The 16,133-nt window shown below is 42.4% G+C and overlaps 1 protein-coding gene across 2 annotated transcripts in view; it reads left to right on the plus strand.

Moving 5' to 3' along the window:
• The window catches only part of kcnh2b (potassium voltage-gated channel, subfamily H (eag-related), member 2b), a 179,576-nt gene that overhangs the window by 74,807 nt on the left and 88,636 nt on the right, over positions 1-16,133 (plus strand). For both annotated transcript variants that reach the window (XM_026362964.1, XM_026362965.1), the window contains exons 3-4: positions 14,737-14,892; positions 15,666-15,879. In XM_026362964.1, the coding sequence (XP_026218749.1) occupies positions 14,737-14,892; positions 15,666-15,879 (370 nt within the window). The remainder of the gene's footprint in view (positions 1-14,736; positions 14,893-15,665; positions 15,880-16,133) is intronic.

Consider the following 16,133-nt stretch of genomic DNA (forward strand, 5'->3'; position numbering starts at 1 on the left):
CACTACTAAAGCCTGAAATAGATGTCCCTTTTCCCACCTTGTTGTCTCGTCTAATCGCTCTCCCTTGCTCTTTGACCCACCACTTTTCAGTCAACTCTATTTGTCCTCCCCTTTACTCACCCCCCTCACCACCGTTCTTGCTCACTCTGCATCACCTCTCATACCACAGCTGCACTATTAGATTGGATGGAAAGTGCAATCCTATAGCGCCATGTGCTGTCATTAATTATAAGTTCATTAAATGCATTATTTACAAAAAATATTTGAATCTGGTCTCTAATCTGTTCTTGTACAACACTTTTACAGCTTGACACAGCTAAGATGGAGACTGCAAACTTTGATGTGTGACTGGAGTGAGAGGAGGCAATTTTCCACATGGCCTGGGCTGTCTCACATCCAAACACACACACACACACACACGTGCAAGATATACACACACACACACCCCAGAGTATCCCTGTCCACTGTCTACAGTAGCATGAGCTCCTCGTAAATATTTAAACCTGGATGTATTGGGTTGCCGTGTGTGCACGTGGGTGTGTCATTCTAGTGTACAGTGATATCCTTTACTGTTGGCAGCCATTATGAAAAGCACATTATCTAGCATGTAGTTGGCCGGTGCTCTTTTTGTAGACTGATGAATGACCTACGGAGTTGGATGTTTTACAGAACCCTTTACTGCGCGCGTGCACACACAAACACACACGCACACACACTTGAACACTTGATCTCACATTTTTGCTCGGCCTTGCTTACCTCAATCTTGCTCTGACTCACTGACAAACTCCCTCACTTTTTGCTCTCTGTCTCTCTCTCTCCCTCCCACATTCAGTAGTTAATTCACCGACACTTCCATTCCCTTTCTCACAACCACAGTCACTCATGCGCTCACTCACAGGCTCTCCTTCAGCTCTCTGTCTCTCACTCATCAGTACTTCCTCTCACAGACACGCACTGGCGGTGCACATGGCTGTTGGTTGAGCTCACACAAGCTCATGTTAAATCACACATGTGCTTAACTGTGACCTGTCTCAGCTGCTGGCTGGTTTAGAGGCTCTGAAAATAGAAAGGTGATATTAACGAGAACATAAATACAGGTTCTGCACTTCCAGACCTTGAGTTGGGAACTTGGAAGAGGAAGTTATCTAGACATGTATGTAGAGACACAGAAAACTGCTTCGTATCTTTACACTGCATTACACTTTTGTAATGCTCACTGTGTGGTTTGATCCAGTCATGAATGTACACTGGAGTACTGCCAGGTGTAAAGAGACCTTAGACTGACTGTTTGTCATGTCACTGCGTCACTTACAGTCAATACACAATAAACTTTAAGCCTTGACGGAGATGTTAGATGATCATACAGTAGCTGAGTGTGTGTGTGTGTGTGTGTGTGTGTGTGTGTGTGTGTGTGTGTGTGTGTGTGTGTGTAGCGAAGTTCCAGCTGTATGCTTGTACTGAGCTTAATTTGTTCATGTCTTTGTGTTCCCATGCTTGGTTGGCTGACTCATTAGTTGGTCAGTTATTGATTAGAATAAGGATCATATTCATCAAGTTAATGAGCCACACAGCGTGGATATGGTTTGTGGATCATTGAGGCCAATTATGGATCAGTTTGTTATTAGAAATAACAACACAGCTCTGCTTTTCTAATACACACATACAGGCATGAAAGAGAGAGAGAGAGAAAGGGAGAGAGAGCTGTAGAGACAAAGGCACAAGGGAGGAACGGATATATTTATAGAATATATAGAAAAACATTTACAGTATGTGCTGTATGTACACCAGATGTTTTCCTCTGCACAGAAAGTAGATTTAATGCAGGACCCTTCTTAACATTTTAGTATTTACATTTCTGTCTATACTAAGTGGTCTATTAATACATATTGAATGTTTAAGTTTGTCTGTAAAACACTGTACTGGACTGCTAAGGCTGCAACAAGTCATTTCTAAAAAGATTATTGAATCCGGCTGCAACAATTTTTATCTGTGGGTCTAGTTCTGCCATTGTGAGGCGATGGTCAATTACATCAGTGAGCGCTGTAGTGTGTGTGTAAAGTTTGGGAGAACTTTACCAACTGAAAAGACGATTGTGATGGTACAAACACACAAGGCTCGCTCTCGTTATTTGTTGTGAAGCCGTCAAGCAAACAATCAGGACATAGGAACTGGTTCTCACTACGAACAGTGTGTGTGTGTGTGTGTGTGTGTGTGTGTGTGTGTGTGTGTGTGTGTGTGTGTGTGTGTGTGTGTGTGTGTGTGTGTGTGTGTGCAACCCACGATAAGTTGTTGCTGCTGGGGTTTCATCAGGCCTGGCTGTGATGTATTGCCTGAACCCAGCCCTCTATCCAAATTAAAGTTCTTCTGTTCAGCAGGTTGGGAGACACAGCAGCTCTGGTTGTTTTGTGTGAATATATAGAAGACTTGTATCACATAAAAAAAACAAATTAGACAAAGTATTTAGACAAAGTTTCCTCACCTTCCACATTTAAACAGTTTCCTGTGGGCTAACTAGCTGCAGGGACACTACTACTCACTGTATATTCTGTTACATATATAATCCTCCTTCACTTAGAGAGATCCCTTTGGCTGAATTCTCAGAGGGAAGAGAAGTGTTGACAGTAAACGGCAAAGGAAGTGTGCTAGAGTGTGCATGGATTTAGTTTTTAACTAACAACAAATCCTATATGAGAAAACATTGGTGAACATCAGAATCTTTGTGAAAACTACTTAAATAGGTTTCAAGAGGAAATTTTAAGAATAGAGACACAATCATGTGGACAGGATTGTTGGGCCTCATAATGCTAATAACATATTGTATTGATCGCCTTGGGATTGTTGTTGAACAGCTGTTACACAGTACATGTCTGCTCCACTACAGGGCTCCTGTGTATCGTCCAAGGACACCTAGACATGTAGTCAGGAGGAACGAGGAATTGAACCACTGACCTTGGGGTTCATGAATGACTGCTCCACCAACTGAGCTGCTGCTACCCTAAAAAAAACTTTGGGGTGGGGTTGGGAATTGAATTCAGGGTGCTGGGTGGATGGATGGATGGATGATTGTTTCAGTATCAACCATTATCTTTATTATTTTGTGTTTTGTGTGTAAATAAATGCTCTAATTGCATAAAAAATATGACAGCAGCACAATAACATAATACTCTGAGGCAACACATGCCACTCCACCAAGAGTGGCAAACCATCAGTCACACGCAGCATCACACTACTAATACAAGTAGCTGTGAACACTTACCAAGAGTTCAACACAGGAACGTCGCTCTGAGTGTCTGTTTGTGCAGCGTACAGCAGTACAATCCATCTCTTCATACCACACCAGTTACAATTCATCTTTGTCAGCTTGTGTCAGCGCTGATAAGTCATGACAGTGAATGATAAAGGACAATATATTTGTCATTTAGATGTTTTGTTTATTGAAATACAAGAGTATTAGTGCATATACAGAGGCAAACTTAGGCATTCAGGATTGTCCATATACATCCATGTACATATGAGCACAGCTGGACAGATGTGGTCTTGCTAACCTTGCTCTGTTGCCACAGATGGAGAAGGACGTGAGGGAAAGGTTGGCAAAAAATAGTAGAAGAAAAAAGCCACAAAGACTGACAGGATGAATATGGATGTGATGTGTGTCTGTGTGTGACTGTGTGTGACTGTCTGAAAAAAGAAACAGCTGCAACAGTGGCTCTTTTACACTCCGTGTTTCATCCTGCTGGCTGGTGACAGACATAAAGTATCATACGCTCACAAACACACACACACACACACTGCACTTGCATGTCAGGAGCACTGTAAAACACCACGATCCAGCCATTCCAGACTCCTCAAAGCTTGACAGTAGTCCCCCTTCGCTGTTTTGTCTCTTTCACTAGCTCTCCCCTCCCGCCCCCTTTTGTTACCAAGGCAACAAAGTTCCCCACAGTTTATGAAGCTGTCCCTTTGAGTTAGGAAGCAGGTGGTGGATGGTGTTTGTTGAACCGTCCCTTCATCTTTAATTAAATAAATAGATGATGATATCCCGGTCACCGGCTCTTTTAAAGGCCCCGTGTCATCGTACGGCCACAGCTGATTTCTCACCCCTGGCCAAATCCTGCCCTCTCCCTTTACATACACACAGCATCAATCTTTGCTGCTACAATTTCTTTTCACATATCTTCAGCTTATCCTCCTCTCTCCCTGCTGCTTGACCCTCTTCTCCTCCTCCTCTCTCACTATCTTCTTCTCTCCTTAAAGCACACGATTGGCTCATTAAGGTTAACAAGCTTTGCTCCTCGTTTGCCAGAAACACTCATCTGGCTTCTTAAACAAAGCGCGGAGCCTGACAATTACAAACTTTGTTTTCAGAGTGGCTCAGCTCCATACAGAGGAGGCAATTAAGAAGAGACTGCATTTTGAAGAGGCTGATTGGTGAACGAGCGCGTCGCCGGCACACAGCGGTGGACACGGGCTGCATTCACAAGCTTCTACCTCCTGCTGGAAATTAGCAGCGCTTTTGCGGGTTGGTGGATGGGGGGGGGGGAGCAACTTTCTCCCACTCTGCTGATGCAGAGAGAGTCTGGGGAGAAGGTGGAAACGAACATCAGAGAGTCTTCTCTGAAAGCGTCTGCACCTCCCCCTGATCCTGTCTCTCTTCAGCAGCCTATACTGCTGAGAAATCTTGAGATCTTACATAACCACATTCAAAGAGGCAGAGAGGGAGGGAGAGAGTGGGAGAGAGATGGAGAGGGCAACGCGACGGGCAGAAAAGTGCACACAAAGAAGTAAAGGAAAATGGAGAGGGAGCTCACCAGTTATGGAAAGTAGGTCCGTAAACACAGGTATATGCATAAGTAAGGCCTAAATACAACATATAATAGACTGACATGCATTCAATTAAGTCACAGATACAGCCTTTACCGTCCAAGTGCATATGTATTTAGGTTTCTGCTTGTTTTAATACACATTTCTCAGGCCAAGTCTTTCCATTGAGAAATCCATCTAGGACCCGTGAAACTGCAGAATTTTCCATTCAAGTAAACTCCCGTCCTCGATTCAGATAACCTAAGCTGACCTCAAAATGACACTACCCACACCTCCTGGGCTCTGCTGCAGTTCTCTCTCTCTCTCTCTCTCACACACACACACACACTTACACACACTCTCTTGCTTGTGTATACAGCATGTTTGCATGTTCTTGTGGCTGCTGCTCGCCTGGATTTGTGGTTTTGTCTATGAACCCAGTTCCTCTCTGAACTGTGAATGAGCTCTGTTGAATAACAGCTGGGAGCTGTTTTAGGTTGAGGACTGTAGAAACACTCAGAAAGTCATTTTTATTTCATTTTAGGTTCTCTCCACTTCATCCTCTGGTATTCTCGGTGTACATCCTCTTCCAGCTTACTGTAAACAGTGTAAGTGCAGGAATGTCCGGCAGACAGGGACGAAGAAGGATGGGAATCATCAGTGTTAAAAAACTGCAGCACAAGTCAGGAAGAGAAAAGCTTGTCTTCACTGCTCTTTTTTTTTTGGTAAATCTTCAGCTTTCTTCCACCTGTCTCATTCTGCAAGGTCCTATCTTCAAAAACAAGATGGCCACAGAGATCCAACTGTCAATGTAATGACAAAATTAAAGTGTGAAGATGTAAAATTAGTTGCGAGATTGTGTTTTAGAGAACGAGTTGTCGGTGTCATGGAAAGGTTTTATTCTTATGAGTGTATGCACTTCATTATCAAAAGGTCATAACTGAGTCATGGGCCAGAAAAGGTTAATTGTTTGCTGGGAAAAAGAAATAACTTGTATTAATGTAAGAATCAGCTAATATTCACACATCTTATGGCAGCATTTTTTCTGCTATTTGTTTGGTTTTTACAACTATAGCTAATAACACTAACACCTAGTTTTTAGAAACTTGGTCAAGATGTTGGCCCAGGTTTGAACTGATGATGTATTTAGGTCACAAGTGTCCATACCAAACTGTACGGCAGTGTAGGTCGGTGTAAAGACTGGAAAAATAACCTTAAGTTTGGAAGTATGTAGAGTATATAGTAGTTTAATACTGTAATGTGTAATGATCCTGGTTCAGGGGTTCTTGGTCTTCTGTGCCAGCTTGGCCGGTCTGAAGCCATTTAAGTCATTAAAGGAATTTATCCTTTCAAGCTATTTATGTATGTTCTTGGCACCATAAGTTCATTCTAGCTTCACTCTCTTCTTTAAAAAATCAAGTGTGTCAATGACAGGATTTCTTATTGGTGCAGAGAGATGTTAGTTACATTGCCATTCACAGTATTTATAGATACAACTGTACTGTAAAAGGTGCAGTATAAATCCCCTCTCATTTTCTGACCTTTTTTGTCTTCAGAGCATGCACTGCAGGTGCTGTCAAACCTCCTGACTCGTAATCTGTATGAAGGTGTGTGTTTACCTTCGTACACACGGTGATGTTTGTGGTGTGGGGTCCGTACTTTGAAATGCATGTGTATCTACTTGTGTACATGTATGTATCGCTGTGCGTCAGTTCTGACATGTAATTTGTTAAGGGTACCGTGTGTGACATAAACAGAGTGGAGTGAACGTGACATCCAGCTGACTGCGCTGTATGTGTTTGACAGCACAGGGTCACACAGTGTCACTGGGTGAGACATTTAGACAGCTTGGCTATTGATCCTTCACGTGTGGCTTATTATTCTGTCACATAGACCCCACTTACACTAGGTTTTAACAGGCGTATTAGGTGATCAGAATGGACAGCCGAGCCACATCACCATTCACACCTGTCCACAAACGTGCGTCTCTAGCAGATCACAACATACAGTCAGTCATGTGTTGATCAGACCTGGCTGAGTGGATGAATACACTTCAAACTCTTAAGAACTCAGGTCCAGCATCTCATGATATTTTGTGAAATTCACCCCAGCATGACCCCAGCACCCACCATGTCCTCCATAATCAACATATGGCAGAAAATGTGGGAAGTGACAGGCTTGTAAAAGGAGAATTCATGGCAGAGCTGCTGAAGTGGATTGGATTCTATTGTACAGGTGTACCTGGCACTCAATAGCAAGTGCATGTACACATCATGCACATAAAAGCAGACACACACCAGCTACATAAGCACAGAGCTCACAAGTGAGCTATTTGTCTCTGTTACAGGTGAGGGAGGCGGGTGGATCGTTGTTTGGAGTAATCCGTCCTTATTCTTCGTTTTGTCACCCAGCTCCTTGTCCAACCCTCTCAGTGCAACACACCTGCATGATGCTGCATGATGCTGCATGATGCTGTGGTGTGGTATAGCCAGATTAATTCCATGTCTCTGTTTCTGAATACTCAACAGCAAGACAGTGAGTGTGTTTGGTGTTTTCCACTTTTGTCGGAACAATAACAAGGAAAAGTTGTTCTGTCCTGCCACCTAGTGGTTTACTAGGATTAGTTTGTGGAACAAATAGATGCAGGAAGACCACAACCTGATCTCAACTCTTCTCCTAATAACATGACACCTATTCTGCATGTATTTCATTTATCTCTTCAGTGTTCTTTGCTGTAATGTACTGTAATGTACTGTTGCTTGAGCCGATGTTAACAACAGTTATTACATGGAGCAAACAACGCCCTGATTTTAAAAAAGTAAATCCTGTAATTAGAATTAGAATTGAACTACCTCCACTTTCATTGTTTAATGCTTGTGCCTGCACAGTCAATGCACAGGTAACATGCTTGAACTCCTAAGGCATGCTAGAGAATACGTAGTTGACTGTCTCTGCCCTCGAACTGTTAAACAGTTTCAAGGGGGAACCACTTAAAATCCCAGCAAGGATTCTTTTTCTGTGAGAAAGACACGAGGTACAAGAGTCGAGGCTCGTAAATGTCTGATAAAACCAGACTCATTACTCTGCTCTTCCAGGGGAGGAGTCCCTCTGCCTCCTTTTTCATTCCCAGTGACTTCACAAAGTTGCATCATTGTAGCTGGCAGGAATTCAGGGCTTTGACATTGCATTTTTATTGATTTGATTTGACCACATCATTCTTCCAGTCTGTGTCTGAAATCATTCACTGTTTATTTACAATGTTAAATCGATCTTCTATGCTGTAAATGTGAATTTGTTCTCATTTGAGATCATGCAAACATGTACCTAGATGTTAGTTATGTTTTATCTAAGCGCCTCCATCAATTGCCTCACCTCTGTACAGATGTGCGGAGCTGGCTGATCACGCTCTAATCTGTTTTCCTTTAATCCTTTTGTTCCCTGGCTGAGATTATGATCCTGACTTCTAATCCGACACACTGTCCCGCGCTCTGTGGTTAAAAAGGAAAGACACTGAACAGAGTGGCACTGGTTCACCTGCTTATCTTTTACTTTTTCTTCTCGAAGGGGTTAAAACATAACCCCCACTCGACCTCCTTAGGAGTTCTTACATTGCAGGAACTTTTCTTTCAGTTATCTGAAGTCTGACATCAGGTTAGAGGCAGATCTCTGTTTGCTGTTTTCCAATCCCCTCTCATCTCCTGCTAAGGTTTTCCTGAACAGCTAATCCTTCCAACTTTAGGTCTCTAAACCCAGCGAGTGACGGTGTCCTGCACAGTCTGCTGCGGGTTTCAGTCAGTTTCCTTCGAATTGAATGTAGGTCAGCCTGTCTGGCTAGTCCCCGTTCCTTGGTTTACTCTTTCCTCCCTGCTTTACTCTTTCTAGTTTTTCTATTATCCTTCCTTCTTCCCTTCTTTACATTTCCTTTCACCTTCTCCTCCTTGTCTTTTGATTTTTGCCCTTGAATTTTCCTCTAACCTCCCATCTAATCAAACATTTTACTAATCCGTCTTATCATTTTTTGCCTCCTTCCTCCACACATGCCTTAGACTAAGATGGATCCTAGTTCAAAGATAATGCTGAAGCCATCTGTGTGATACCGTAGGTCTAAGACAATGTCATCCTTCGTGTAAAGCATATACAGTGGATAGTAATGGAATCCCTTTGAATCTCTCTTAGAAATGTCATTTCTGACTTGTTTAGACAAATTTCTTAATTCTATATTGTTATTAAAACTTTGGTGGACAGAGAACCATTTGTTGATGATGTTATTTGCTATTTTCATGTCACATTGTTACATTTATATAGCAGCCACCCACAAATAATCCAGCCTGACATCTGATTCAAGGGCTCAGCTTCTCATTTACGTAGTGACATCCACAGACTAGAGCTATAGATTGGAGCTAACGCTTTCATTACATAATGACAAATTCCTTGAAATGGATTATTTGGTAGTCTTTTGGGCTTTGTCTCTGGACACGCTGTGTTGCCATTGGACAGTCCCCGTTCCATCACGAGCAGTTTGCATTCTGCTTTTATTGGATGTGTTTCAGCGCACTGCGGTAATCTCTCCGAGCTTTTAAAGTCAGCAATGCTGAATCAGATTAGCAACTGGTACACACTGAATTGGAATACGACCCAGCAGGAGCATTTTGATGAAATAGGACTGTTAACGTCAGAATTCAGGTAGTTTCAGAGGAAAGAGGAAACCTTTCCAGTAGACAGAGATGGAATAATTATCAACAACATGAAGGTCTTCTGTCCCTAAAACATGGAGGCTTAATACTTGATCTCCACCACTCTGCTATATTCAGGACACACACACACACACACACACACACACACACACACACACACACACACACAGAGATAAACCCTTGTGCACACTGATGTTTGTACATGTTTGTACAGGTTTTAGAGTACAGTAGTGCAACACACTCATAGATTGCTGTATACACGATTACATGTATAAGTACTGTTCATCATTTACGTATTTGAAGTAAGCACTCAGTTACATATACTGGATATATAAACTAAAAGCAGTTTGTAACATTATACTGTGAACGCCCCAGATCCAAGAAGAATTGACTATAAATACTTACAAAGCATTCGTCCTAAAGGACAATAAATGTCCGATTGTGCTGTTGTATGGATGCCTGTTTGTGTGTGTGTGTGTGTGTGTGTGCAAATAGCATATGTCATCCACAAATATATACTTTATCACTGAGCTTTGAGTCTCAAAAGGAACAGAGACTCTTTGACAAGGTCTCCTGTGAATATGTCCACCAGTAGTGAACAAGCCGGTAAAACTAGATGTAGGTTTGACTTTTTTATTACCATCACTTTACTTAATAGCTGAACACAAATGTTTTATTTACTGGATGTTTTTCCACGGTCGTTGAAGTCATGTCAGTCTCTGTCCATCACTCTTGTCTTCTCATACAAACCTTTTGTCTGCACGTGCAAGCTGAGCTCTGGAAATCAGCTTTGGACAGATGCAGTGTCACCACCGGCTCTTAATGAAAACAGCTATGAATGGACATAACCCAGTGAATTCTGAATGAACAGAGGACTGGACATGTACCTGCACATGTGCACATTAGCACACACACACACACACACACACACAGACACACACACACACACACGCTGCCAGATATGGCCAGATGGTGTAATCCCTCAGTTTTCTCAGTGTTTCATATTTTGCTCCTCCTGAGCGGATTACGCAGTTGTCCAATCGGATTTCAGCCCACTCTGTGCTGATGGGAGATGAGTAGTGCGGACATGCAGCCGACATGCAGCCGACATACTGTACGACAACCCGCACCCCGCCGCAGCCGCTCCGCACTGCCGCACCCGCCGAGGCTGCCGCCGGTACCGTCCAGGTAAGACACGGACGGGCCTGGTCCAGGCATGCTGCGAGATGTGCGACCAGCTATTTAACATTAACGTTAGGAGTCACATTAAGTTGGATCTGAAGGATCTGTGACATGACAACACGGATGCTAGAGATGGGTTTTGACACGGTGCCCACACGTCCTGGAAACACTGTAGTAGACTAGTTTTCCAGGCCTGAAAAGTCATTGAAATTCGTGAACCGGCTCTTGAAGATGCTTTTATTATCCGTGTATTTTGCTGCTGCTGAGGGCGAGCTGCAGGAAGCTCGGGGCCCAGATTGAGGTTAGTATGTCAGGGTGAGAGGTCTTTGAACGCACCTCGAACCAAGCACTTCAGGTGAAGACAGAAAAGAAGCAGCTCACTGAAAAACCACTGTTATAGTCTGTAATGTTAGTCTGAGCAGCACCAAATGTAAGTGGTAGTGTTTCTACAAGTGCAATTAGTTAAATTACCATTATTTAATACTTTAAATGACTTTCACGACTGGATCGGGAGAAAAGTAGAGATAACAGAGATTTCATAAATCTGCAATATTTTTTCAAGGCATTTGGAAGTTCGGTTTGTTCCAAGCATCTTGGCGAACCTGCCACAGTCGTTCTGTGGATTTAGTCTGTCTGAGTGTTTTCTGTCCTTTCGTATAATCCCAGACTGACTCCATGACGTTGAGATCAGACGTTTGTTTTGGCTCTCATGCCGCAGATTAGTTAATGTGCCCGGCAGCACATGAGCGAGAGTGTGTGAGCTGATGAAGCACAGATGCACATTTCAAGAATGAGAGAGAATGGAAAAATGTGTGTGAAAGTGAGCCTGTATAATTAATGCAGATATATATGCTTACAGCCACAGTGTGGAATACAAAAATGCATCTATGTCCACAATGAAATGACTGATTTTGCATAGCCATTAAATCTATGTTTGGATTAGTGTGTTAGGCTTCCACCTCCAATAGTCTGACAAGTGTTGGGGGATTTATTTCTTAGACCAGGGGTCAGGGCAGAGAAGCAGGATGTTTAATGAAAGTCAAATGTATTAATACTTATATAAATACTAATAGGAGGGGTGGGGGCTAAAAGAGGGGGTGGCAAAGGGAAAAAGGGCTGGGGGGATATTGGAGAGTAATGGGGCAACAGGGCAATTTAAAAGGTCAACAACAATTCCTGTCTTTTTTCCTGCCACTTCCATTTTACAAAGCAAATTGGGCCGCACTGCAGTTTCTTTGTGTGTGTGTGCAGGTCGTGTGACTGTGCAATGACAATAAAGCTTTATCTTATCTTAGCTTATGTATTTTTCTCGATGTGGTCTTCGTCCTCTGAAGGTTTGATTTGAGGAGACTCAGCAGGTTGTTGGTTCTCAGCTGGAGCCTTGCCCTGGTCTTTCTGATCCTTTTCAACAATTTAAATTAAACAATGTTAATTAAAACGTAGAGAAATTAAAATGTGACAAAAAATGTCACATTTAATGTGGTTGAACTATGTTTTCATTTTACCTTCAGAGGGGTGAAGATCTGGTTGACATCTTGAACATCAGTTGTACACACTTCAGAGAGGTCTGATTCAAAGTCAGACATGTCAAAGTACTGTCCTCCGAAGGGGTCGGGGAGGCAGCACCCTCAGGACTCAGAGTCAGGGCTGGACTCCCAAGAGTATGTCTTAGTACTGACCTCAGACTGGCTGGGGAGGCGGCACCATCACGGTCTTCACCCCACTCATAGTAGTGCCACACCTTTTTCATTTCTTTACCGACATTCTGATAGTCAGGTGTGTAAACTTCAGAGACGTCGGTTTCCAGGTCAGTCGCCCATGAATAGGATGAAACAGTACTGTCCTCCGAAGGGGTCGGGTTGGCAGCACCCTCACGGTTTTCAGCACACACAGGACTCAGAGTCGGGACTGGACCCCCATGAAGAGTACGTCTTGGTACTGACCTCAGACCTGGCTGGGGAGGTGCAGTAGTTGACCTCTTGGTTTTCTCCATCTCAGGCGTGCTTAACAGACTTTTTGTGCCAAGCAGAACAATTGGCCGAGTCTTCCTACAGCTCCTGTTCAGTGGCACATTTTATCCGATGCATCCCAGAGGTGGACGAGCTCCAGCAGCTCGTTGGTTTCTGATGCAGCAGGTTTGACCTCTGAGACCAGGCTGTGGGCAATTTGTTCTCGTCTGTTTTTACTCCATGGGATGAACACATTAAGATGTTGTCCGTGTAAATCAGGACAGATGAGCAGATGCTGCTAACCAACCTGTTCACACTGAAGAAACTCTCTGAACCTTCCCCTTTATGTGTTTTTCAATTCACTGTAAAGTCCATTTACCTTTCTGCCTGCAGGGATCTTCAGAGGATCTGGTTTCTCCTGTTGAGTTTCTTCAGTTCTTTCTTTTCTCTGTCTTCTTTCAGCTCTGTGGCTTCAGGTTCATGTATTCACTGTGGACAATCAATCTGAAGTGAGACTTTGGTCTGCACAGCACTTACACTATGACACTGTGATGTCACGGAGATGAGTTATATATAACTAGATTATAACACGTTTTTTTGATACATTTCTGTATCTTTGCTCTTGTAGTTTTATTAGTTTCAAGTTAATTAATCTTAAAGTGTAGTTTCTACTTTTCAAACCACTGACATTACATTTTTTGACTGAGTTGAATCAAACCGCTGCACAGAGCTCAGTTAACAAACCTTGTAAAGAAACATTTGTAACATCAGAGAGTTAAAACTCATGATAACTTTCTTTTTGTTAGCTTTGATGAAACATACTCGATTAAACCTCAGTGGTATTTTCTTTGATCACTGAAACTGGGAGCAGTTGAAGTGGGAGCAGTACAGTAAAATAAGTGAACAGTTATTGATTCAACTGATCTTAGTTTTTTCTTTAGCGTCAACTTCAGGATAAATGTTACATTTTAAACAAGGACTGTAAGAAAATCCAGATTATCAATATGTTGTTCAGTCTATTCAACACTTGGCTCTTGATGGCTGTTTTCAAAACTGCAGCATCAAGAGGACACAAGGGCGACTGTTTGTCAGGATGAAAACATGGTGTTAGAAATGAAGCTGAAGAATAGAAATCAAATCAAAGTGATCGGTACTGTGTAAAAAGTTACTGCAGGAATCCAGACGTAGCTTCAACATGTTCAGACTGTCTGACAGCAGTAACTGAAAAATCTCAACCTACAGCCCTGGACTGATTCAGGAAATGCTGTGTTATCAATGTAGCCAAGAGTACAGCACAAGTGGGACTGCTTCTTAGTGTGAAATGAAAAGATGTCTATTAGAAATACAGTTGATAAATTCAATGTTTAATGTTGAATGCAGCATTTCTTAGGTCCAGACTAAATGATTGACTTGGTAAGAGAGAGATTTGTTCACTGAACAACTGATGAAGATCTTCAAATGAATTGTGATAAAACTAATCAACAAACAATGCAGTTCAAAGATTTTACTTTAGTGGTATTAGTGGTAACCACATATATCAGACAAATGTAGCTGGGGTCAGAGGATGCACATCCCTGAAACAGAACGGGGTCCCCCACTGCATCAAATCAGTCACAATGAAGACCAGGAGGTTTGCAACCAGTAACTGACAGAGGACAAGAGGAGAAGCAGAAGAAAAAAGAACATAATGTTTAAGTTGCACTGCATCTTTGTTTAAGTGACAGGAAGAACAAAAGATAGATAGATAGAAATGTTTTTTTTGTTTGTTTGTTATTTTTTTAAGAGTCCATGACATAAATTAAATGTAATTTTCTCTGTAGCACTTAGTAAATTTCATAAGCAACACACTGCAGTTGTTTATACAAAGAGTAAAGGTAAAAAAAACTATATCTACAGTGTTATCTTCATTTTGGATGTCAAAAAGTATTTGCAGCTCGCAGTGTTTTTTTTTCGTGGGTCCGGGTCCAAATGGCTCTTTGCGTGTCAAAGGTTCCCGACCCCTGTCTTAGACTGTATGCCTGTCTATTAGGCAGTGTTAAGGCCTAGTATAAAAGCCTTTACCAAATACATCAGTCTGTCTGAACTGTTGATCTATCCCTCTGCCTACGCAGGTCAGTGCTTTCTGTGTATGGTGGATGTGGTGCCGGTGAAGAACGAGGATGGCCTGGTGATCATGTTCATCCTCAACTTCGAGGTCATGACAGAGGAAACACTTCGAGACCGCAAACAGGAGCTCAACCACCGCCTGCCCACCTGGCTTGTCACTGGTAGCATATATCTATACCCTTTGCCTTTTGTTTCTCTCTGCTCTGTACTTCTTAAGAAAGGTTTCAGCAACTGCTTTTTATATATATGTTTATAGTTGAATATGGTTTTGAATTAGTTAACTTAAAAAAAATCAGTGACACAATAAATGGCATTACCTATTAATAGAAAAGAAGTAGTTATCAATACAGTATTTGCACTGTACAGAAGACCACTTTTGGTAAATTTCACTGGGTCTGGGCTTTTTGAATAACTGAAATGGACTTAATATGTTCAGTCAGCGAGCAGCGAGAACCATCACTTTAATTCACATGGATCATTTGTTCATTTTATTTTGCAGACCGACCAGGTGGTCCTGACATTTACTCCTGTGACTCCTGGGATTGACAAAATGCTATTTTCTTTAATGAACTGTCTGTGTACAGAGGCGTAACCCAGGGGACAGTGATTTGAAATTAAATCTTTCGCTCATCCAAATTCCTTGTTTTTAACATTAAATCTAATCAGTGTTACTGACCCAAATCCCATTAGATTGGTTTGAAACTGTAGTTCCAGTGTCTGTTGGGCTCAGTAATATGTGCTTCAAACCTCGCTCTGTCCTAGCTTGACCTCCACTACCTAGAGTGTCATCCTATAATCTTTGCCTGTTTCTCTCTTTTCTTTCATATTTCTACACCTATTTCGTCTCTGCCACACTTTAATATTAGAAATCCACTAGTTCTTCTGCAGGCACTGACTTTTATCCTTCATCCTCTCTCCTGTTTCTGTCCATAAGGTCGTCCTAGGGGATTCAAGCTGCGTTTTCCCCTGCTGCGCTCCCTGTCCAACAGTAAAGTGTCTCTGGACGACGCGGAGGCTGGTCACATCCCCACTGCTACACCGCTACCGCTGCGTCCAGACCAACACAATCCTGAGTCCTTAGGCCTGGGGGAGTTTCTGCCCATTCCCCTGTTACCACCAGACCGCCAAGAGCAAATCAGTGGGAAAAGGTAGGCCAAGGACATGTTAAGGACAAACAGAGATGGATAGAGCTTATTTACTGTTGCGGTGGAACATCATACTCAATCATTATCATTAGATTCATTAATCTTGTAAAAAGGTATATGACAGTCGTTTGAGCACAGTACAACTTTCCATTAGAAAATGAATCTTTAATACCTCCTGCATGGGAACTCCCTTGTTGCTTTTCCCCCTACGGTGAGGTTAAAAGCCACTGTTGGTTAACAGACACTTGCTGTTGTTT

Source organism: Anabas testudineus, chromosome 2 (assembly GCF_900324465.2).
Source record: "Anabas testudineus chromosome 2, fAnaTes1.2, whole genome shotgun sequence".
In the NCBI taxonomy this organism is placed as follows: Eukaryota; Metazoa; Chordata; class Actinopteri; order Anabantiformes; family Anabantidae; genus Anabas; species Anabas testudineus.